The sequence below is a fragment of the Caloenas nicobarica genome, chromosome 2, assembly GCF_036013445.1.
Source record: "Caloenas nicobarica isolate bCalNic1 chromosome 2, bCalNic1.hap1, whole genome shotgun sequence".
In the NCBI taxonomy this organism is placed as follows: Eukaryota; Metazoa; Chordata; class Aves; order Columbiformes; family Columbidae; genus Caloenas; species Caloenas nicobarica.
In genome coordinates this window covers 61,728,750-61,752,941 of record NC_088246.1, presented here as the reverse complement: position 1 = coordinate 61,752,941, position 24,192 = coordinate 61,728,750, and the positions used below count along the sequence as shown (strand labels likewise).

Below are 24,192 nucleotides of genomic sequence, written 5' to 3'. Positions count from 1 at the left end.
AGAATGGCTAAGTCAATCTTTAAATGGATGAGTTACTCCAGTACTGACATAGTTTATGTGATAAATTCAGTAAACCAGCTATGTCTGGGAGGAAGAAAGGTGACACAAGCTAAAACCTTGTATAAAATGGATGCAAAACAGGGAGAGGTGTTTCACGGAGGAATGATAAAAACATTGATTACAAGTTAGACTGCTCGGATTTGGTTTTTAGGTCAGAGTATATGCTCAAGAGTTTTGTTGAACTAAGGATTAAAAGGAAAACAATGTACAGAATTATTAAATAGGTGTTCTACCTGTTCTCACAGAAATTAATTAAAGACTTTGGGATGATGCTGTGTATGTCTATTTATGGATGAGGTGAAACTAAAGAGTGAAATTTGTTGAAGGAGGGAATAGGTTCCACTGAGCTCCAAGCAAGAAACAGTGAAGTTTTCAAAAACACGTTAGTGACAATGCCGCTTTCTGTAACTGATAATAGTAGGTAGTTTGAGTGTTACAGGCTTTTTCTCATTGTACTCCTAGATTTCCACTAAGATGTGTCAGACTGTGGTCTTGAGGTCTGGATCCTCAGTGAAACTGAGAAAACTGCCTCCAACGTTATAGTTGGAATATATATTATAAATTAAAAAGATGAAGTAAGACTAGTAAATGTGGGTTGAGGCAGCTCTTGAGAAGAAGAGTGCAAAGTAGAAGTATAATTTGTATATAATACTGAGAAATTAAGCTTCTTTTAAAAATAGTGGAAAAAGAAAGGAATTCTTAAATATATACAAATTATTTAAGCACAGACTTGTAAATTGATTGTCATTTAAAAACTATTGGGAGAGAAAAGGATGTCTCTTAACATCCCTGCTGTGTCCAGAAAAAACTGTAAACAAATAACTCCCCCTCGCAGATTAATGTGGGTCAGGTCCTTATTTTAGGAATCTTTTGGCTGCCTGGCTGATACCTGTATAGAGGCTGTTTCAGTAACTGTGTCTCTGCTTAATTTGTCAAAAATGCTGTTGTCTTGGGAAGATCTAAAATGCAATCTATGCTTCCTTTCTAATGGTAAAATCAGTAATACTTTTAAGGTGAGAAGGCCATTTGGAAATCTAGACAGATACTGTGCATATTTGGAACGCTGCGGATAAAAATAATGATGTAATGATGTGAGTGGATCAGTGCAGTATTGTAATTTGCTTGAAAATGTGATATAGTACTTCCAAAACTTCTAATTTGGATATATACAATTTCCAATAAATGAGGTAAAAATGACACCTTATTGTGCACGAATAAAGACTTCCTTGATACTCAATTGCAGAAGAACTTGAGAATTTGCTGTTGGTTTTATTTTTTATATATGCATATGGTGCCTGCTTAAACGATGTATGTGTAATTATGCAAGCAAAGTAGTACAAATTGCAGTCTGCATCCTGAGATTTCCAAGATGTGAACTGAAACGAGGTCTTTACAGGAGGGTATGATTTCTTTATTCTCTTAAATTATTTTTTAATCTAGAACCAGGGCTATTTCCCTTGACAATTTTTGTTGCATCTGACTCTTTCCCATTCTGCTTTTGATAAGATTGGTTCAGTTTTTCCTGCCATGCATTCTCTTTTTCACAGCCTGCATGTTTGCTTTAAATCAGATGTAATTTAAAGAAGCAAAGCATTTCAAGGGAAAGAAACTAAAATCTTAACACTCATATGGATTTTTTTTTTTTTAATGTGAGCTGGTTTCCTCTTCATGTTCTTTAGCATGAGTAGATTTGACAGGCTTTATGTTTTTGTGTGTAGTTGTCTGGCTTCATTTTTTACTAGTAAGATAAAAAATTCTAGAGATAGAATTCAGTTTGCTTCTGTCAGAAATTGGGCAGATGTGTGTTACAGATGCTTGATTTTTCCTGTGAAACTATACCACGGCAAGTGGGTTGAAGTCATTAGGTTATTATTGTCTCTTTTTTAATGATACAATTTATAGCTGTAGGCAGCATAAAATTAGTCCTTTGTGATAACTTCTTCCAGCTATATGTCCACCAGTTAGTGCCATGTTTCTAGTGAGTATTTATTACTAATGCATTTAATGCAAAGTTAAATCCACTGTTTAGCTATTAGAAGAGATTGATGTATGTTGTTTTATTCTTAAAACAGTTTAACCATTATTGGTATTCAATCCATCACTGCTTTGAAACTTGGGAGACATAATTGGTTCCAAAGCCTTTGAATTTGTAATTCCCTTCCACAGCCTAAGAGGCCTGAGTTTTTCACTGAAGGGTAGTGGAGTTTTGGTGTTTATTTGCTGTTTTTTTGTTTTGGCTCGAATTTTTTATTCTGTTTTTAAGAAACTGTTTCTCATTCATTTTCTCCATTAAATCAAGCTTCTGGGAAAGTAGTCTCTCTGTTTTTTCCCTTTATAAGCAACACTTATTCTAATGTGCTGATGGTTTCATCCCCATATACCTTATAGAATAGGGATGCCATACATTAGACCCAGTTATTTTGAGGGCTTTAACATGAGAGCTGTGTCAATAACTCTTATCGTTGCTCTCATCATTTGAAGCTCACTTTGGAATTTTTCAGACAATTGGCCAATACCTGTTCAGCTCCAAAATCTGCTAGACTGTTCTACAATAAATTCTGCATACATGGAAGCATAAAGTCGCCCAAAGTTTAGGCCTTTTGCCTATGCAGGGAAAGAAGTATGGAATAGCTATTGAACCACTTGATCCTTATGCGGCTGGGCTTTTTTTCCAATATGCTTTTTTGTGTTTGGATTGAGCTGAAGAACCTGTGGCTATTTTAGAGTGTTTAGAGTAAAAAAGGTGTGTCCACAAAACAAGTTTGGGTGAAATAGTCAGTGCACTTCAAATTCACACCCTAAATTATTTTGCCTGTGGAGACATGCCTTTAGTGTTCCCAGCGAGTGTTAGTTCTTCTGCCAGATTTACCCAGGCTATCAAAATGCTAAATTTTAAGAGATGGAGGTGTTAGGTAACAGAGGTTATTTGCAATGTGTGTGGGAGTCATCCAACTCCTCTGGGTGTCTGTGAATTAATCCGAGAAAATTCAGAGGTATGCATTTGAACAACACAAAGGTGAAGTTCAAGTTTTATGCATAAAACTTTACTTACATAGCCAGGCTTGGTCTTATGTAAGAAATGTAGGATGATTTAAATGGTGAATTGTAAAAAGCATGATCAAAATCAGGCTTGAAACTTTTGTTGCTATTCTGCTGTTTGGAGTTTTAAAATGTTTTATTTAGTTTTTGATCCAAATAGTCTTACTCACACATGCAAATATAGTTAAGTGTTTATACATGCAGATATCCAAGTAAAAAGTAAAGTGTTGCATTATCTGCTGCACAGTGTTCTGCTGATGTTCCCCAAACTGAAGTGATTTCAGTTGATTTTTGGTTGGTGGCAGTTTTGGTTTGATCTTTAATATAAAATACTTGGTTATGATCTCCCTGTTCTCTTTTCCTCCCTTCCCCAGCCAAGTAGATGCATATGTGAACTTGTTATTTCTATTTCCAAACCAGTATTTTTCTAAAAGTATCAAATGTTGAAAAGTTCTAAAAGAAAGCAATAATATAGGTAATTCAGAAAATTTTTCTTTGAAGTAGTTACTTTCACTCCTTACGTAGTATTCAGTAATTATTTCATGTCTGGTTTTGTTTCTCTAAATCTTGAAGCTGTAGATACAGAGAAATAACTGGATTTTTGAAGGGGAGCATACTTTTGAAAGCTGCAGGCTGGCATATACAGACTGATTGAAGACTCTAAGGATTTATCTTTTAATGACTGTCTGAAAACAAAGTATACTACATTGTGGGGTGTTTTTTGGTTCTACTCTTGTGTTTGTGTAAGGAAATATATTTGAAATCCGATTATTTGTATTGAAATCTCATTTTGTTATTAACAGACTGTCGAGGTTTGATTGCGGGGTGACAATAAAACCGTGGCAGATGTATTGTTAACCTCCTCTCCCCCCGCTTCCTCCTTCAGCCTCTCCCTCTCCCCGATTCCCACTAAGGACAGGCGATTGAAAGGGAAAGAAGGACAGAGAGAAGAGAGCTGAAAAAATTAAAAATGTTTTACTAATGCTACCAAAAAAAATAGAGAAAATAATACAGAATATACAAAACCAATCTTGAAAGTCTCAGAAACTGCCCTGGTAGATGTAGGGCTGGCACCTGAAGTCCTGGACTGGAGTCGACAGTCAACCGGAACTGGATTCAGTCTGTCACTAGGCCTCAGTTCGCAGGGACAACTCGCAAGGTCCTCTCCCAATGTCGGCCATAAGGAAAAAAGGGATGAAATCTTCATGATCCCTCACTTTTCGTATGAAGTATCACGTGAATGGGATGGAATACTTTAGTTGGTCAGTTTTTTTGGTCACCTGTTTAAGTTCACTACTCTCGTGAGATGTGCATCCATCCTTATCAATGACCTCGCATTCCATTGCTATGTCTACCAAAACATGTATCTAGCTTTCAGGAAAACTGCAGTTATTTAGAAGGCTTTAGCTGACAGGGAAATTCGCTAAAAGAGAAACTTGTTTTTTAACAAAACCAGGACACAAACATAACTTTTTAATTTTTCTGTACTGAAGAGAATGAAGCTCTGAGAAGTACCCATACCATTGTTTCTTGAAGAGTAAATGTTCTAAATGAAAGATTCCTTCTTTATGGTTGGTAGAAAATCTGAAATAAGCTTGTTTTCTAGAACGGTTCTGCTGTTGGATCTTACTCAAGTACTTCATGTTTAATCAATGTATAGTTAGTGTCAAACTTTTTTCTTTCTGTTATTTAAATTTTTGAATCAGATTGATTAAAATTATTTTAGATATTAAGAACCACAGACAACTTTAGCTATATTTTCTGAAATGCTTCTGGAAGGTTTGAATTATTTATAAGCTCTTGAGTTGCAAAGTTTTTAGCATGCTGGCAGATAGGATAAAAGATGGTGAATATCTGGTAGTTGCTTTGATAGTTTTCTAATCCAGAAAAAAAAATTCTAATGTAAAAACAGCAAGAAGATAAATTAAGATTCCACATGTTTTTCCAGGAAGAAAAAGGGAGTGGAGGCACATTTCCTTTAATATCCAAGAGCTACTTGACTTCTCACTCTTCTCTTTCTTCCTCATCTTTGGTAAAGTGTTGGAGTTTCTAATGTCTGCCTGGTCAGGTTATAATAGTGGTAGTAACTCCTGAAAAGAATATTCGAGCAACATGGTGTTAAACTATTTGTGTGAATTAACTGTTTGGAGAGAGAGCAAGAAATATTGTAGGAGGCAAATTTTTCTTTTTTTTTTTTTTTTAATTAAATCAGATGGGGAGCACGATTGAAGAAAATGTGAGTTCTGTGAGCCCTAGAGTTGACTTGTTTCCCTCCTGTCTTGTTTGTCAGTAACTGAACTGCTCTCACTAACTGTGTGAAGTGAGCATTTGATTATAAGTGGTATCAATTTCAGTATGCATTCAGCACATCCAGAAATTGATCTGCAGGCTTAGGCATTTAGTACACAGACAGGGAGTTGAAACTTGAATGTCTAAGGCCAGAGTTTAGTTTCTTTAGGTGGGGACAGAGTGGCTGGATGCTCACTTTTCTTCATTTGTAAGTAGCCAAGATATTTTCAGCCCGAGAACTTCCTCACTGCTGTCAGTGTCTGGCTGCAAAAATGCTCATGCTGTCAGGAGGGAAATGATAGCACGGTTTCAGGAACGAGTGGCAGGTAGAAGTGCTTCTTTTTATAGCAATGCCAGCATAAAGTTGGGGTGATGCTTGAAAGTCCAATCTGTCTGGTCCTCCATGCAGCTTTTGTCTGGTACGTTTGGGCAGTAATGAGAAACTGTGTTTGAAGAGACTAATTTAACAGTTAAAAACAGTCTAGAAACAATACTTGATAAAGGAAAGTAGATGTGCTCAAGGCAAGCAGAAGTCAGGAGTTAAGTATGGGGAGTGAAAACAGGGACTCCTACCAAATCTGGAAATTGGACAGAAGGTTAGAATTCCTAATATCTAAGATAGGAGCATTCTGTAGCAAGATCTAGGGGTACAATGCAGAATTGTAGTAGTGTATGTAATTGTTACATACTGAAGCAGAGAGCAGGTATGGCAGTGAGTCTTCTGAATTGTGGTTAGCTGCAATGGCATTGCTTGAGCAGGGATCTGCTGCTGTTGGTACATCAGTGTGTGCAGCCCTAAGTGGTGTTTCTCCCTAGTATTGTTTTTACTTTTCATGACTTCCCTGTTGTTGTTGGTTTTTTGATAATTTTTTGTTGTTTTTTGTTTTTTTAATATATATAATGCGAGTTCACACTGCAGCTTTTCATAATGCCATGGCACTTGCAGTCATTCATGAATCTGTTGCAGAAAACATACATAACTTAGTTAACTGTAAGCCACGTCACATTTGATTTATGTTTTCCGTTTGCATCTAAGTTACTGTAGAGGACGTATGCAGAAGGATGCAACAGCCTTGTTATCATAGGAGAGCTAAAAATCAGCCATTTAGAGGGAATTCTGATTACAGATGCAAGGTATTGCCTATGTTATAATTTAGTAACCACTCCAACTATTTTTAATTTGGGGAATAATATTGCAGATAAAAATAGAGTCGTTACAATTAATAAGTTAATTTGGTAGTAGTACTACTACAAATAAATAGTTTGATTGGATTAAGTATGTCATGAAACCGTAGTCTTAGTTCACTGGTAGCTGTTCATACAGCTGTAAGAGAAAAGGGTGTATACAGTTGTTATTTTGTTTATGATAGACATCTTATCAAGGTAGTATGTGATGACCAGATGTGAATTTGCCACAAAATGTTGATTTTTTTTTTTTTTTTTAAAGCCTCTTTTGAAAGAAGCTGAAATTCTTAATCAAAAGATACAGAAAAGCATCTCAGTAGTCTTGAATATCCTGAAGTGTAAATTGGGAGCTATTAACTTAAGGATCTGCTGGGATAGTCACAAGGCTGAAGAAAAACATTGTGCTGGGGAAGAAAAAACTGCAGAGGCATATTATTCGAGTTGCAGGGAAGCAGGTCATAGAATAGTTGCATGAACATGTGTATTGCTTGACTTGCTTATTTGTATTTTCTAGAGTGTGTTTAAGTTTACTTAAAAATGAAAAAAGGTGGAACTGAAGTCTGAAGAAAAACAAAAACAAAAAAACCCAAACCAAAAAAAAACCCCACCACCCACCAACCCCCCCAAGCAAACAAACAAAAAACCAAACCAAAAAACAACCAACCATTAATGCTGTGGGGTAGAGATCAGGCCCCTGATCTCTTTGCACCAAGTGCAAAGCAAAGCTGTAGTCACTTAAACAACACAGTAAAAGGTCTGAGTGACACTTCAAAGGCACGAAGGTTGGGCTATAAGAGAAACAGAACCCCATTAGGATAAGAAGACAACTAATTTGAAAAAACCAGCCCTTTTATTTTAAACGTAATGGTAAGTTTATAGGAAGTATGTAGCATTTTAGTTAGACTACATTTTTAACTAGTGAAGAACTTTCAGATCTCTCCTTTTTAATTATGATTTCTAAGAGATAGACATGAAAGTTCCAACTGTACTGCTGAGCATAGAAGGACTCTTTCAAATGAACAAACTGGATAGTAGTGGGAAGGAGTGTGTGAACTGACTAGTTGATAGAATTATTAGAGTTGCTAAAGGAAGACTGTAAAATAACAAATATTTCTACTGATTAGAACAATCAGTGATTACACACCAAACTGAAGAGTTCAGTCTGATTAAATTCTTATGCATTTTAATTCACAAGTTGTTGTTCCCTTAGTAGTGGTGTTTTCCAAATTGAACCTGTAGCTGATTGAGATACCAAGAATTTTAGAATAGAGTGGTGGTTGTTTTCATGTTCTGAAATATTAAACTGGAATTTAAAAGCCAAGCAAACTCCATAGCATCAGCCTTAAAAATAGCATGGTCCTTGGTTTTGGGATGGCTGGCCCGGTTCAGAGTTGTATTAACTTGTAGAATAGCTTAGGTTGGCAGGTACATCTAGAAATCATGTGATCCAGTCTCCGGCTCAGGCAAGGCCAACACTGAAATTGTCTTTTCCAGACCACTTTTGAAATGTTTTCAAGATTGGATATTCTAGCATGTTTCTGCTTAATGCATTCCTGTGCATGTTCCTGGTGAAGAATTTTTTTCCCCATGTTGAAATGAAAACTCTTGCTATGTTTTGTCTGTTGCGTCTTGCACTTTCATTTAGCATAGATCAATATACCTCAGTAGAAGGGTTAGAATAGTGCTCAATTTCTGTGATCTGGGTTTAGGTCTGATTTGTGTAAGAAAGCATGCTGTTCAGGGAAGTAATTCTTTTATGTATTAATTGAAATTCTTGAAGTGACTTGTCCAATTTTGATAAGGCCCAGAAACAGGCAAAACCATGACACACATTTTTAAATAGACTGTTTAGGAGTTCAGGAGCCTACATGTGGTATTCTTAAATAATTTTCTTAAGAATAAATGGAATGTGCCTTGAAGTCTTAGACTTGTACTAATAATAGGAAGTGGAAAATAACCATTTTCAACCATTTATTTGAATGCATGCAGTTGTTGTGAGTGGCTGTGGTGGGATGTATGAGGCAGAACTGAATCGAACAAACCTGCACTAGATTTTAACTCGTTATACACATCTTCTGTATTTGTCTTGCACTGGCAACTAATGTAGACAAGTTACAAGTGGTGGTTGCTGTTGTTTTGCCACTCACTACATCTTTTCAGAGCAATCTTTAGTTGACCTAGAGATAGCAGGAAACACACTTCTTGAAAGCTACTTGCCAAAGTAGTTTGCTACATTAACTGCTTTGATTGCTCAAAGCCTTGTAAAGAAAAAAAAATTACAACGTGAATAGTATGTTTTACGTGGCACAGAAGATAAGTGTTATAGGCTAAGGCAAGTGGATGATCTCCTCTAATCACTTGCTGACATTGACAGGGAGAGACCTTGCTCCTTTCCCTTGACTCTCCTGGTTACGTAGTTCTTCTTTGTGTGCTTATCAGGCCAGCATGAGCAATTTTGACTTTTTAGTCCAATTATGAAACTCTGCTTCTTTCGACTGTAGAAAATATCTGATTTTATGTAACGGATCACCTAAATAAAATTTGTCATATTTGCTTTATAAATTCTATCTGAGATGCTGAAGTAGCGTAGACAGACAATGAAGAGAGGAACGTATGCCATTTTAGGATCCCACTTTCCCAGTCCTAGTCAAGAAATACATTAGCATGTACTTGTCGTCAGCTTCCGAAAGCAAATAGGTAAGTGAATGTGCTGCTTAGTTTTAGTTAAGTTGAAATGATGTTCTTCAGAGTTAAATTCTGTTAGGTAACTGTTAGTATGCTAGAAACCATTGATTATGTCAGGGAGTAGAGAGTGTACTGGTTCCAGTGGAGGCAAAGATTTTAAGTTGTTGGTGCATAAAAGACTCTGCAATATTGTAGTGACAGAGTACTACTTTTGAAGGGATTCCACTAATTGAAATGTATTTTAGTGTTCCAAATAATAATTGCAAGTTACTAACTGTATCACAATAATACGACCTTAATTGTGATGAGACTGCTCATCATAAAAGTATGCCTATTTATGGCAGCAGACCTGCTTTTGGTGTTGCCATATTACCTGGAAGGCCTGCAGCTGTCATCAGTCTATATTGGTGTTAGGGTTGACAGTAGAATGTCTTGCATGTGGTTGTCACCCAAACTACAATACAATTGAAACACAGGCTTTTAATTCTGCTTTCAAGTCAAGGTTTTTCTGCTAACTTGGTGGGAAGGAAGAGGAAGTATTCTGAGATTTGGATATTTGATTTCACACAGTTTTCTTAAATTCCTCAGTATGGGGTTGTGGCATTTGTATATCTGAGGTACATCTGATGGTTCTCTTCCTTACACCAAGTTTGTTAAAATTAATAGTTTTGTCTTTGACAATAGCTTGTATAATAGTTTCCATCTCTTGAGTAGTCAAGAACATTCTTGCAGAACATAGAATCTTGTTAGAGTTAATTATGAGTGTTTCTGTAATCTACTTCATCCACAACAGCTGAAGCCTGTCAGAGTGAGGAAGGACAGGTGAGCTGTTTGGAGTTACCTGCTTAGCTCAGTTCATGAACTGATTTCATTTAGATACCGCCAAACAGAGCCCAATAGAAGTTAAGTTACAAACCTGTTGGCATTTATCTGCCTGAAGAGTGGTACAACTGGCATGGGTGGATTAGTAAATGTTTCCTGTTTCTGGTTGTTAAGTATAATTTTTCTGTATTGGTGAAACTGAGTGGCAGAGAGATGACGTGACTTGACAAACACTTCTGTTGAAGCCTAAACTGTCCAATTTCAATTCTTTGGGTCTTGTTCCTGCCCCAGTGTTGCCCCCCCACTTAACTTGTGTTGTTTCAAAAATCAATGTGGCTGCTGAACAAATGCAGCTTGTGAAGCTGATTTTATTGAAAAATTGTGTTTGAAAACTAAGTGTGTTTATCTTCTGGACTGTTCAGACAGATTTTTTTTTTTTTCCTGACCTAGTTTTACTGGTGGAATCATAAGCACTTAAGCTTTCACACTAGAGAAGGCTAAGCAAGGGTGGAAATGAGTGACCAGGGGCCACTGGTACAATAGACAGATATCTTTTTCCAGATAAAACTGACACCAAATAGCATTTGAGGAAGGTAGTTGAACTGATGGTAGCTCTTGATGTAAGTTCTCTCTCTAAATTTAAACATCGTTTAATGATACAGAACTTCAGCATATAGAATAACAACGTGATGTAAATTTTTAATTATAGAAGTATTTTTAGGTATTTCTTGATTAAAAATAGGTTGAACTGCACTGTAAACTTAAAATACCTCATTCCTATAATACAGGATAGTAAAAACACCACACTATAGTTTACTTCCATCTGTTTCTCAGTCTAATTCTGTAAAAGAATAAATGTGCCGCCGTTGTTGTAGTGAAATATTACTAATAAACTATGTTAACCTTTTCTGTGTTGTATTCAGAGCGAGAGACTTTATCAGTCAGTCTGATTTGGTGTCTGAAATACCCAAACGGACGGTGGCCTTGGGAATACTTTTTTCCCATGGAAATGCAAATGTGCTCCTTTACATAGATAAGTTTGTAATAAAACCATGTTTTGTTTTGCGTTAGAAAATCCAGAAAGTAGAGTAGCAAGCAACTATAAAACTTCAAGGCATATTTTTTTGTGTGTGTCTGCTATTAGCACAGGTAAAAAGCCATTTGAGGTGCTGGGAGTGTCATTCTTCCTCCCACTTCTGCAGCTTGTGTAACTTAATGTGGTGGTAGTATTTATTAATAGCAGCTCTGAAATCACAGCAGTGAACAGTTTTACTTACTTAGCCCAAGAGAGTAATATTGTTTCTTGACCATAGTTTTTTCATGCATCTCTCCATGCTGTTAACAAAAGTTTGTTATAAATAAAAAAAATACATCTGACAGATTACAGTGTTAATTTATAATGAACGTTCAAGTCAGTGTTTTTGAAATCTGGCAATATGTATGTGTGTTATCGATAGTTTATTTTCAGGTGCTTGATAATTGTAACAAGAAGTTATTGGAAGCTGCTTACTCTGGCAAGGTTTAAGATAGGTTCATAGAGAGTATTGTCTTGTTTTGCATTTAGGGTGCATGAAATAAAATACTAAAAGTAAATTTCAAGATTTTCTGAGTAAAAAGTTTAGTTTAACATAGCTGAAAAATACTTAGCTACAGTTAAAATCATTTCGTTGTACTGTGCTATATAAAATTCTGTAACATAAAAGATAATTTGAGGGGGTTTTTTTAATGAGGTAGTTTTTGGGAAGTTAACAACTTTAGGTCTAAGCTTAATGCATAGGTTTTTGTTGGGGTTTTTTTATGCTTGAAATTTATTGGTTTTGTTTGTTTTCTAGCAGGTATGGATTTTTTTTGCAGGTTTATGGAAAAAAATATTGTTAATCCCTTCTGTTGCTAAAATTCTGCTTTTTGAGTTGAACATGAAAGTTGTCCAAAATTCTGCTGCCTGAGCAAAAATATTTTTAGTTTGAGAAAGCATAAGAGGGTGTGGTTGTTTTTTTTCTTTTTGTTGTCGCTCTTTTTGTTTAACTAAAACCCAAGTTATGTGGATGCTTGAAGTTCAATAATGATTTCAGATAGGGTTTAATAAATAATAATTTCTCCATTAGTAAGACTGCGTATAGTCCGGCTGAGAGACCCACGTGCTGTCTGGATCTGATAACAACTTACAGTTAAAGAGCACATCTGCCTCCCACTCCAGAGCAAACTGATGTATAAAACCAGAGCGTGTTCGTAGTGTAATTGCCCGCACTAGTTTTTCCCCAGTGTTGGTCTGAGTTCCTAACAATTCCTTCCTTACTTTATAATTGTGCACAGGAATCCACAGTTGTGATCATGAAACTGATCTGTGTTTCAGAAAACAATCAATCACAAAAGTGAGCTTTTATTTGGTTTTGGTCAGTTTAACCCAGCTTGCTGTGCATCCCTTCAAGAAGAGTGTCTGCCACTCAGTATTGGGGTGAGAATAAAGAGTTGGGAAGGGTGGGGATGACTGTAAGATGCTATTGCTGCTGAAGAAATTACTTGGGTGGATACCTTCATTATGTAGGTTTGAATCTAAATAAGTAAGTTTGTGGTATCTGAAGTGGCAGCTCATGAAGCCAGCTCAGATGCGTGCTTTGAGTTTACCAGTGCATCCAGTCCAGAGAACTTAGTGTAAGTATGTTGCTGTTCACAGGGCTGTGGGCATGCTAACAGTGAGTAGAGGGAAGATAATGTAATATTGGTACAGTTTTAAATATTGTGTAATATTTAGCACAATTACAAACTGATAGCATTTTTTAAAAGGGCAGACCCCCTCATTTGTTCTCCCTTGCTTTCCAGTTTGAAAATTTTCATAATTTTTTATTTTTTCCCTGAAATTTGGCAGGGTAGCCAAAGAAGCTTAAGTATTGTCTTTGTCAGCAGTATGACTGCCTGAATAGACTGCCTAATTTAGAGAATTATCTGTGTGGTTGTCTGTCACTGATGGATATTGCAAAAATGATTGAAGAAAAATAGGACGTTTTCTTTAAATAAGACTATTTCTATGTTCTGTAGTCAAAACAGGAGAAATTTGAGCTGAAACTTTACTACACTTCTTTGTCTCCCATTGCAAATTCTCGATGTATTGTACACACTTTGGCTGCTGAAAGCAACTATTGGCTGATTTAAGCTTATAGGCATGAAGTTTCATTAAAACTTATTGTAAAGAATGTGGATCTAGTATATCATTATGAAATGCTTAGCAGAGTTTATTTAAAACACAAACTTATATGCTGTAGGACACTGCTGTTTTTTGTTGTTTTCATTTCCAGCTATGTGAGCATGAGTAGAAACTGAAAATAATAGATTAAAAGGATATGTTTGAGTTTGTGTCCTTGTACTGTTTCTGTTTTGGGTGGGTTGGTTGGTTTGGTTTTGGTGTTTTGTATGTGTGTGTTGGTTTGTTTATTTTTAATCAGTGTTTAGGTGGATTCAGTATGTCACTTTCCTAAAACCATAGTTCAAACTCCTTATTGGTCAAAAAAAAGTTAGTTTTGTTAGTTTTATTGTATTTTCTGGTGGTCTGTTTAGAATTACATTTGTCTTCTAATTTGTAAATTGTTTAATGTCCAGTTCTACCCACATGCTTAGGTATACTGTGCATGGATATACTCAGGCAATTGGGTAGCTATAATATTACAACTAATGGAAAAATATGGATGGTATGAGAGCTGGCGAGCAGAGTGTAGAAACACTCAGCTGTATGTGTGGAATATGCAGTGTGGGGTCACTTCAGTTCTGCAGAGCTGTGCTCCAGGAGGACTGGCTGGGTTAAGCACAGCTTTGGACCAAGGCTTTGTAGTTAAGTGTGGCACATCACAGAATCACGGAATGTTAGGGATTGGAAGGGACCTCGAAAGATCGTCTAGTCCAATCCCCCTGCCGGAGCAGGAGCACCTAGATGAGGTTACACAGGAAGGCGTCCAGGCGGGTTTTGAATGTCTCCAGAGAAGGACACTCCACAACGTCCCTGGGCAGCACGAGCCATCTCCTTGCTTGCTGTGGCATTGGGGTGATTGCCCAGTCTGGAATGAGACAGTCCATCTGTCTGTGGCTGTACCAGGTTCATGCTAGAATCACTTGGGATGTCCCACTGTATTTTCCAGTGTTCCCTCTTCTGCACAGAGGGTACAGGGAGTTATGGCAAGGTTTGCCTTGGTGTGGTGCCTGGTGAGATCTGGCAAGGTTAGCTCAGGATCTGCATGGAAGTCATTCTTAGCTCTGCGGGGGGAGCTTTTCTAGAAACAATGTAACTGCTTTAGAGTTATGCTTGCTTTTTTGTATCTATTTTGGGGACCAGATAATCTGCCTGTAAATAAAGAGTTGACTGCTACATAGTTTCTTTTGGATTAAAGTTCTCAGGAGGGGGATCTTTAGCAGTTAGGTAGTTTCTGTAGGCTCATCATATGAAGAGGATAAAAACATCGGAAAGAAGATTTTAAAACAATAGAAACAGCTAGGTAGGATTCAGAAGGGCAAATAGGGACAGAGAAGAGGGATATGGCCTGAGGGCTCTCAGAATCAGACCATTACGCTTAGACAATCCAGTATCATGTTTTTATTTATTACATGGAAACTGTTTAACATTTTACTGTCTTCTTAAGACAGGCTTAACTATTCTTGAACAGATGGCATTTAGCTTGTGCCACTTGTGCTATTGTAGGGAATATTCTGAAACTTCGTATGAAAAGTGGACTAGTTCTGACAAATGGATCTTAAAATTCACTAGCTTTTCTGCTCTGCAATCCTAACTGCAAACCCCAGACAACAAAATTTAATGAAAATGTATAGGCTTTTTTCTTGTTTAGCAAATTGAAAAGTGTGTAGTTTGTTACAGCTTAGAGTACTTACAAATGTGAACAGCAGAAATGGTGGAATAAAGGGATTTTGGGAAGGTTTTTCTTACACATAGGTACTACTGTAAGTGGATCAATAGTAGGTTGAGACAGTATCTACAATCCTGAGTTTGGCCCAGAGATTGAGTTTATGTCGATGTTTCCCTGAAGTCTCTTGATTAGTTTTCATTTCAGGGATGGAGGTAGTGTCCAGCACCCTTCTGTAAGAGTTTGTCTCATTTTTTGCTCCCCAGCCTTGACCCAGCATGAGCTGTCCTTGTCTGTGACCTTTCTTATCCTGATTTCTCAGGTTTGGTTTCTTAAATGTATAGTTTTTGGGGCAACCTTTAAATTGACATTAGAAATTGTTGGTGGCATTTGGCTGTAGTCCTAATGTGAAGATGATGGATCAATTGCACTGTGGCAATTAACTCCATCTGCTACGGATACGCATTTCTCTCCCTGCCCTTGCCTTGTGTTTCTCTTGTTTCAGGATGCTGTCTAAATAGTCATTGCCAGCGTAGTTGCAGCATACAGTCTTTGATTCTGAAAAATGCTGAGCAGATTGGCATATTCTAGCAACGCATTTGGATTATAATGTAAAAATACAACTTGATTGCCAACAGTCCTGTAACATAAAAATGAAGCACTTGGTACTAGGCAGGTGATCAGTTAAAGTGGAATCAGTGTCCTGTTTGCAGTCAGTTGAACAATCTGGGTTTGTGTACAATATTTGAGAAAAGAGCAAGGTCTCTGATTCTGGCTGTTTCAAAACTCTGTCTGAAATTCTAGATTTTTTTGACACTTTGAGTGGCTGGGTGGGAGGATTGTACTTGCAGTACCTCTTTGCACTTGAAGTCAATTCCAGAAGCCTTCTCTAGGAGTTGGTATCTTACTGAAGAGGACCACTCCTGTGAGGAGGGAAAGGCCTGTGTGCCATGAATGAGCAAAGCTGTCCAGAAGTTAATTTACAAGGATTCCAATGTATGTCTTTGCTGTAGGAATCTTGATTTGTTCCGCTTCACCCCTTTAAATCCATTAGGTACCCCTCTCTATAGAGGCATTAGAAGTGCTTAAAGCAGATGTGAATGGTTGCACTGATTTGTAATTAAAATTACTGTTTTCCAGTGTCTCTCACTTAAATGTATTGGGGTTTTTTTTGTTGTTGTTGTTTGTGTGGTGTATTTGTTTTTTTAATTGATTGGTATGGTATTGCAAGTATCTGATTGAAAGGAATTAAAGGAATGTATCCTACCTAACTTTGCTTTAACTAACTCTGTAAGCAGTAGTGTCAGATTTGGTGATATTAAAATGGCATTGTCTCTTGTAGGATAATCATGGGTCAAACCGGAAAAAAATCTGAGAAGGGACCAATTTGTTGGCGAAAACGTGTGAAATCAGAATATATGAGACTGAGGCAGCTCAAGAGGTTCCGACGTGCAGATGAAGTAAAAGTATGTCATCTTTTGGCTCTATAATTTAAAAAATGATACAAAAATTGATTATTTTTTTCTTCTGAAGTATGAGTTGTACTGCAGTTAACGCCTGCAATAACAATTTCATTAAGTACTTTGTTAACATACTGAAAACTTGTCTTAACTCTGTGATCTTAGAAACAGGTACGATACATTTATACGTGGTTGAATCAGGCATGCTAAGTATCAGAAGATACCATAGAGAGCAAGTGTGGCAACTTCTTTAGCCACGTACTCTTTCTAATTCCATTTAGAATGTAATTCCATGCTAAACCTCTAAGTCTCTAAACATAAGAACATGGCTTGAGTCAAAGAAAGGGATAATGAACTATATTGAGCTTCACTGACTTTTAAAAAAATTGGATGGTTGAGTTTTGAGCTTCTTAAAATTATAACCCTGTTTGTGTTTATTTTTTTTAGTAAATGTTATAATGCCTTAAGGTGTTGTAGTGTTTATTGTGATTAATTTTGCAATTGTGATTAATTTTTTAGAGTATGTTTAATTCTAATCGTCAGAAGATACTGGAAAGAACTGAAATCTTAAATCAAGAATGGAAACAACGTAGGATACAGCCTGTTCACATCATGACTTCTGTGAGCTCATTGCGCGGGACCAGGGAGGTTGGTTAACATGTGTTGTGGTAATTCCACTTACAAGGTTGTTAGCACGTTTTTGTTTCATTACTGGAAAGACGGCTGTTCTTTACTTTTTTTTTTCCAGCATGACATGACTTGGCATCTAAATATTTTTCATAAGAGTCTCTTTAAAGAATTTATTCATTGTTTACTTTTATCATATGATGATATATGATATGAAAACAATAAATATGTAGCAGGCTACTTAGCTTTGAACAATGCACAAAAGTGAAACTTCTTTATTTCTGATAATACTTGGATCATACCTCAGCATCTTTTAATCAAACCATTTTGTCTCACCAATATTGGGAGTTTAATCTTGCTCCTATTGGAGTTCTCCCCAGCAGTACAAATGAATACTTTGATTCTTACCAAGTTAAAGCATATGAAAGTTGTGAACATACCCACTTGACAAGGTCGTCTTTATATTAATTAAAGTCATTTAACCACAAAGGTTCTAAAAGGAGCTAGTTGAGTTAATGCACCCTTGTGTTGCACAAGCAGACTGGTTGTTAAATTTGTGAAAAACACTTCCATGATTGTGATGCAGTTTGAGCATCCAAACTGTCTTTAGTGTTGATAACTCAAACAGTGGTTTAAGCCTACTTCATCTTTCTATATTCAGCCCAAGTTAATTTATCTTCTTTCTCACTTGTTCTTTAGGCACTTCTCCAAACTAAGCAAATTTAAAGACATTTCATTTGTAATAATCTGAAAAGCTAACTCTTTTCAGTAGGATGAGAATGAAGAGACTTTACTATGAATAGGTTAAAAAAACCCGAAACTGAAACACTTTCTCTTCAAGAAAATTTGTCAGATTTTCTTTTTCCTAAAATTTTAGCGGGGAGCTGGAGGTGTGCCACAGAGGTGTATTGGTGTGCATGCATGTTCTAATGCATACAGGCAAGGACTTTTGCCTGAGAGTTTTCTTTTAAACATGATTGATATGCAGTTGCTCCTGTACAGCTCTATACCTATTATGGTACTGTAGGATTGGAATTTCTGATAGTAATTGACACAGGTACACATCTAATTTTCACCTTTTTTGTTAGTAAAAGATCATTCCTCATCATTCTTCTTTCTTTTTTATTTTTTTTTACTTTGATTCACTGTTCCTTTATGTTAATTTCCTGCTTGAATTGTTAGAGCACACCAATTACTGCATTCAAATCCAATCTCTGTCTCATGAATCAGAACTCTAATGCTTGATTTAAGATTACCATAATTTATAGTGAGAGGTGAGGCAAAGAAATGGTGTGTTTTTAAAAGATTACTTAAAAATACTTTTTTCTTAATGTGCTCAGTTTCTTCAGCATTGCATAAGACACTGGCTGGAAGTATAGTCACCTGATGGAAAGGTTTTGTGAGAGCCTTCATGTGTTGGGTGAAGACTGAAGGGCATCACCAGTAGCATAGGTTTTCCCTAATGGCTGGTCCAGTCAGCATCAATCAGAGACTATAATGTCCTGTGCCAGCACAATAAACATTAAACTGAGTTCTGCACCAAAACAATGAGGCCACATAAGCACGACTTAGTACCAAACACTTTGAGTCATTTTGACATAGCTCATTTGTCAGCGTGAGACTGCTAGTTCCAAAGACAGAAGTAATTATTTTTTGCTTTTGAATTTTTTCTTTAAAAATAAATGAAAAATATGCTAGATGGCTGCTAGAAAACCAAACATTAACCTGAAATGGGAATAAAGAGCTAGCATAGGACAGTGTCTTGGATATTGATCTACACAGAAGAAATCTAATTTATTTCCTGCAGATTAAAAGGAAAATTAAAAAATCTGGCTTGTGCCATTCTACTAGGATGCTGTCTCTGTATACTGTTTGTTACATTACTTGTGTATTTCTTTAGAAATGTGAAGCTGTGTTCATCTTTTCCTTCTGGAAAGGAGAAAGATCTTTTGTCTCCACTTCCTTTTTTTCCTTTCAGGTAGCTATGATAGCTGTTCTAAACTTTGTTCTACCTACCTCCGAATCCTCTTTGTACTTTCCCTAGCTTTATATGTTCCTGTCTGCTTTTGTTTGTATAATAACTTTATTTCAGAGTTCTTCACACTGCTGTCCAAGTATTCGAGAAAAGTTGATCTGTGTCTGTTAACTGTTGAATAGATGCTAGAAGTTGTCTGTATTTGTATGGCATGTTTATATTTTGGAGGCTGCGTAAACCTCAGAATCTCTTCAAAAAAAGGCGTGTAGCTGAAAAACTCATTGATATGTTCAGAGTTGCATATTAAGAGTAAATTTTCATTTTTTCATTGTAAGCAGTGACCATAATCAAAGGTTTGAGAATAGGATAAAGGTAAGCAGACAATAATGGGGAAACAGGGCAGGAATTAACATGATATATGGAAGGTTTATTTCCGTAAGATGTCTTGCTGGCATTAAAGGTGTTTTTATTTTATTTTTTTTAACATAAATGATAATGATTTTTACAGTGTATTGACCTGAAGCCAGGGGAATTCAGTTGCCTCTCTGATGGCTAGTGTCAATTACTCTAACAACAGTGTAGCAGCAACAGGTGCTAAATTGGTTTTGAGATACCAAACGTAATTTGTATTGTAGGTTGAATAGTCTGAGTAAAATACTATCACAGTTACTCATTAAATGGAAAAAGATGTAATGATCTATTAGCAAAGGTATTGACATATGAATAATTCTGGCGTCTCTCTTTTTCTTGCTAGACTTGTTCTTACTATTATGAACTAAAAATCTGATGCATTTTTTCAAAGGCTGACATGGCTAATTTCAACAAACACTTTGAATTTTATATGTTGTAGAGTGTTCTGCAGTGACTGTTGTTGTTGTTTCTGATGTTGCTATGTAAGTGTAACTTCAACCTCCTTATTTCAGTGCTCTGTTACCAGTGACATAGATTTTCCAAAACAAGTCATCCCACTGAAGACTCTCAATGCTGTTGCTTCTGTGCCTATAATGTATTCTTGGTCACCCCTTCAACAGAATTTTATGGTAAGTTTAAAAAAGTGCTGGGAGCAGAAAGATATGGAGAAAAGGGAGGCCCAATTTTAGAAATAAACCAGCAAAATCTGTTGCCAGTTACCCTCCGTATCTTTTTGGTATTGGTAATAAAGCAGTAATAATCAGGAATAGGTTCCCAAAATAAAATAAATTAAAAAGAAAAAGTAACTTTGATTGCAAAGTAAACCTCTGTCCGCAATGAACTGAAGTATTTCTAAAATCTTGCTCTAAAGAGACCCTAAGTTTATTTAATTCAGATGACCAACTGTCTTGTATGGCATTTAACAAATGTAGATTTATTTGAAAGCATAGAATTAGTGTAATGAGAAATATTTTCTGAGGGATATGAATGTCTTTATGTAAGACAATCGACTGTGTACCTGGAGCAGAATAGTAATTTTTATGGAATAAAGAGAACTTAATCCTGAGATAGTCTGCCCACATAATGGTTATTCTTATGTAGCAACTGAGTATAGCCTTTTCTTCTGATTAGCTTCACTGTATGCAAAAGCCGTAATGTTGGATTTCTGATGTAGGTATTTGACTTACTTGAAAAGCTTAGCTTATTACAAATCTTTGTCACATCATTTTGTATGTGATCACCTTTGACTGGTTATTATGATAATAATTGTAGCAAAGTTATCAGTATATATCCAGAGTTCTTCCACACACTTTTCATCTTGCTTTCAATTCATCAGTGTTTGGATATTTTGCACTGCTGCAGAATCATGATCAGCAGGAAAGTTTATATTTATTTTCTTAACAATAGAGGTTTCTTCTATAGTATTGGAAGATACAGAATCACAGAATGATTAGGGTTGGAAGAGACCTCTGGAGATCATTTAGTCCAACCCACCTGCTAAAGCAGGCTCACCTAGAGTAGATTGCACAGGAATGTGTTCAGGTGGATCTTGAATGTCTTCAGAGAAGGAGACTTCACAACCTCTCTGGGCAGCCTGTTCCAGTGCTCTGTTACCTTCAAAGTAAAGAAATTTCTCCTCATATTCAGATGGAACCTTCTGTGCTTCAGTCTGTGCCCATTGCCCCTCATCCTATCACTGGGCACCACTGAAAATAGTCTGATCCCATCCTTCTGACATCCACCCTTGAGATATTTATAAATATTAATGAGATCCCCTCTCAGCCTTCTCTTCTCCAGGCTGAACAGACCCGGCTCTCTGTCTGTCTTCATAAGAGAGGTGCTCTAGGCCCCTAATCATCTTCATAGCCTGCCGCTGGACTCCCTCCAGTAATTCCTTGTCCTTCTTAAACTGGGTAGCGCAGAACTGGACACAGTACTCCAGATTCGGCCTCACCAGGGCAGAGCAGATGGGGAAGATAACCTCTCTTGATCTGCTGGTCACACTCTTCTTAATGCACCCCAGGACACTGGTCTTCTTGGCCACAAGAGCACATTGTTGAATCATGGTCAACCTGTTGTCAACCAGAACTGCCAAGTCCTTCTCTGCAGTGCTGCTTTCCAGCAGGTCCACCCCTAACCTATACTGGTGCCTGGGGTCATTCCTCCCCAGGTGCAGGACCCTACACTTATCCTTGTTAAACTTCATTAGGTTCTTCTCTTGCCAGTCCTCCAGCCTGTCCAGGTCTTGCTGAATGGCAGCACAGCCTTCTGGTGTGTCAGCCCTTCCTCTCAGTTTGGTATGATCACCAAACTTGCTGAGGGTGCACTCAGTCTCTTCATCCAGGTCATTGATGAACAAGTGGAACAGGACTGGACCTAACACTGACCCTTGGGGAACCCCACTAACTGCAGACCTCCAATCAGACTCTGCACCATTGATCACAACCCTCTGAGCTCTGCTATCCAGCCAGTTCATGATCCATCTCACTGTGCATTTGCCCAGCCCACACTCCTTGATCTTGCCTATGAGGAGGTTGTAAGAGACAGTGTCAAAAGCCTTGCTGAAGTCAAGGTAGACAACATCCATTGCTCTTCCCTTGTCTACCCAGCCAGTCATACCATTACAGAAGGCTATCAGGTTGGTCAAACATGATTTCCCTTTGAACCCATGTTGACTACCCCTGATAACCTCCTTTTCCTCCACATGCTTGGAGATGACATCCAGAATAAGTTGTTCCTTCACCTTTCCAGGGATGAAGGTGAGGCTGACTGGCGTGTAGTTTCCTGGGTCGTCCTTCTTGCCCTTTTTGAAGACTGGAGTGACGTTTGCTTCCTCAGGCACCTCTCCTGTTCTCCAAGACCTTTCAAAGATGATGGAGAGTGGCTTTGCAGTAACATTTGCCAACTCTCTCAGCACTTGGGGTGCATCCCATCAGGACCTGTGGATTTGTGGGTGTACAGTTCATGTAAACAATCTCTAACCTGATGTTCCTCAACCAAGGGAAAGTCTTCCTTTGCCATGCCTCCTCTTCTATCTCTAGGGTCTGGAATACCTGAGGGTCAGTTTTAGCAGTAAAGGCAGAAGTGAAGAAGGCATTCAGTAACTCTGCCTTCTCTGTATCAACCGTCACCAGGGCACCCTTCTCACTCAGCAGTGGACCTACATATTCCCTAACCTTCCTTTTGCTGCTGATGTACTTGAAGCAGTCCTTCTTGTTGTCTTTGACTTTCCTGGTGAGATTTGCTTCTAAAGTGGAGCTTGGCCTTCCTTACCGCATCCCTGCTTACTCTGACAGCCTCCTTGTATTCCTCCCAGGTTGTCTGTCCCTTTTTTCCACATTACAAAAACATCCTTCTTCCACCTGCATTTTGACTGGAGTTCCTTACTCATCTATGCTGGCCTCTTACTCCCTTTACTTGATTTCTTCCTCATAGAGATACAGCTGAGTATCAAGGTCTGTAAATTCTACTGAGAAAACATGGGAGTATTAATGCATTTAGTCTATATGTGGACAAAAAAAAAATGACAGTGAAGTTCAGATTAAATTGTGAGGCATGTCTGTGCTTGCTCTTTAGACAACTTGAATTTAGACTCTTTTTTCATTACATTTTCTTATCTGGAAAAACAATGAAGAGAACTGAGGAAGGGAGAATTAACTTATTAAAGGCAAGCTTCCCAAAGCTTGGAATCTTACTGTGTTTCAATAGTGGAAGCTTTGTGGAAACACTCTGCTTAACCGTAATGTTTGGAGCTAGTGTCAGTATCTTGAGCCACTCAACACTAGTGCAAGAAACTGTTGAAGTTGATTTTTGTTTTATTTATCTAGTTAATGGTATATGTGCTAAAGCAGTGAAGCCAATTATTTAACTGCAAGCTACACACTTGCAGATCATGAGAATGGCAATGCAGAAATGGTCCACTGAAAATGCAATTTTAAATTGTTTGATTGTAACTGTTGTTACTAGGTAGAGGATGAAACTGTTTTACATAACATTCCATATATGGGAGACGAAGTGCTTGACCAGGATGGTACCTTCATTGAAGAACTGATCAAGAATTATGATGGGAAAGTGCATGGAGACAGAGGTGAGCCCAAACATTCAGGTATACTAATTACTTTTTCCTACATAAATAATTGTTGTCAATGTTGCTTGTTAAAAGCCTGATGCTTGATTGTTACAGTAGTATCCCTAGAATCCCTACATTGTGTAAACATTGGGTATAAAAGTCTTCCTTATTTAAATATCTTGCTTTGCATTTTCATAAGGTGTTAAAATAGTAGCACAGGGAAAGTAAAGTAAACACATTAACTTTTTCCCTAGATAATACAGTAATTCATCATAATGCCTAAGTGCAACATGGAGAAGTTCTTCATCTTCAGTTTTATGCTCAAAGCTTTGCAATATCATGATGGAATGTCCCTCTATGTGTCCTGCCTAGCAGGAAGTGGCAGGAGAAGTATGCAAAACTCTGATTATGACAATACTTGAGAATATGTTTTGATAGATTAACATCTTGTGGGGTTTGCTTTTTTTCCTTAAGGAAATTATTAGCTATTTAAAAACCTTTTTTCTGTAAGTTGGCTTATAGAGCAGAGCTGTATCCTTTTGTTGGTAGACTATATATATGTATTCTTAGGGGTATTTTACCTCTTAGTCTGTGTGGGAGCTGGACTGCATGTGATGTCATCTGTCTCCTAGTTCGCTAAAGTCTCAATGAAGTAGCAACCTTCCACTTGCTCTGTGTGCCCACTCACAACTGGCTTATACAAGCCTGAACTTCACAGCTGTAAAA

The 24,192-nt window shown here is 37.3% G+C and overlaps 1 protein-coding gene across 3 annotated transcripts in view; it reads left to right on the top strand.

Moving 5' to 3' along the window:
- Positions 1 to 24,192, top strand: part of EZH2 (enhancer of zeste 2 polycomb repressive complex 2 subunit) — a 51,424-nt gene that overhangs the window by 3,570 nt on the left and 23,662 nt on the right. For 2 of the 3 annotated variants that reach the window (XM_065627685.1, XM_065627684.1), the window contains exons 2-5: positions 16,267 to 16,390; positions 16,904 to 17,032; positions 19,910 to 20,026; positions 23,364 to 23,484. In XM_065627685.1, the coding sequence (XP_065483757.1) occupies positions 16,274 to 16,390; positions 16,904 to 17,032; positions 19,910 to 20,026; positions 23,364 to 23,484 (484 nt within the window). In that variant the 5' untranslated portion in view covers positions 16,267 to 16,273. The remainder of the gene's footprint in view (positions 1 to 16,266; positions 16,391 to 16,903; positions 17,033 to 19,909; positions 20,027 to 23,363; positions 23,485 to 24,192) is intronic. The other variant, XM_065627686.1, reaches the window with a different exon arrangement.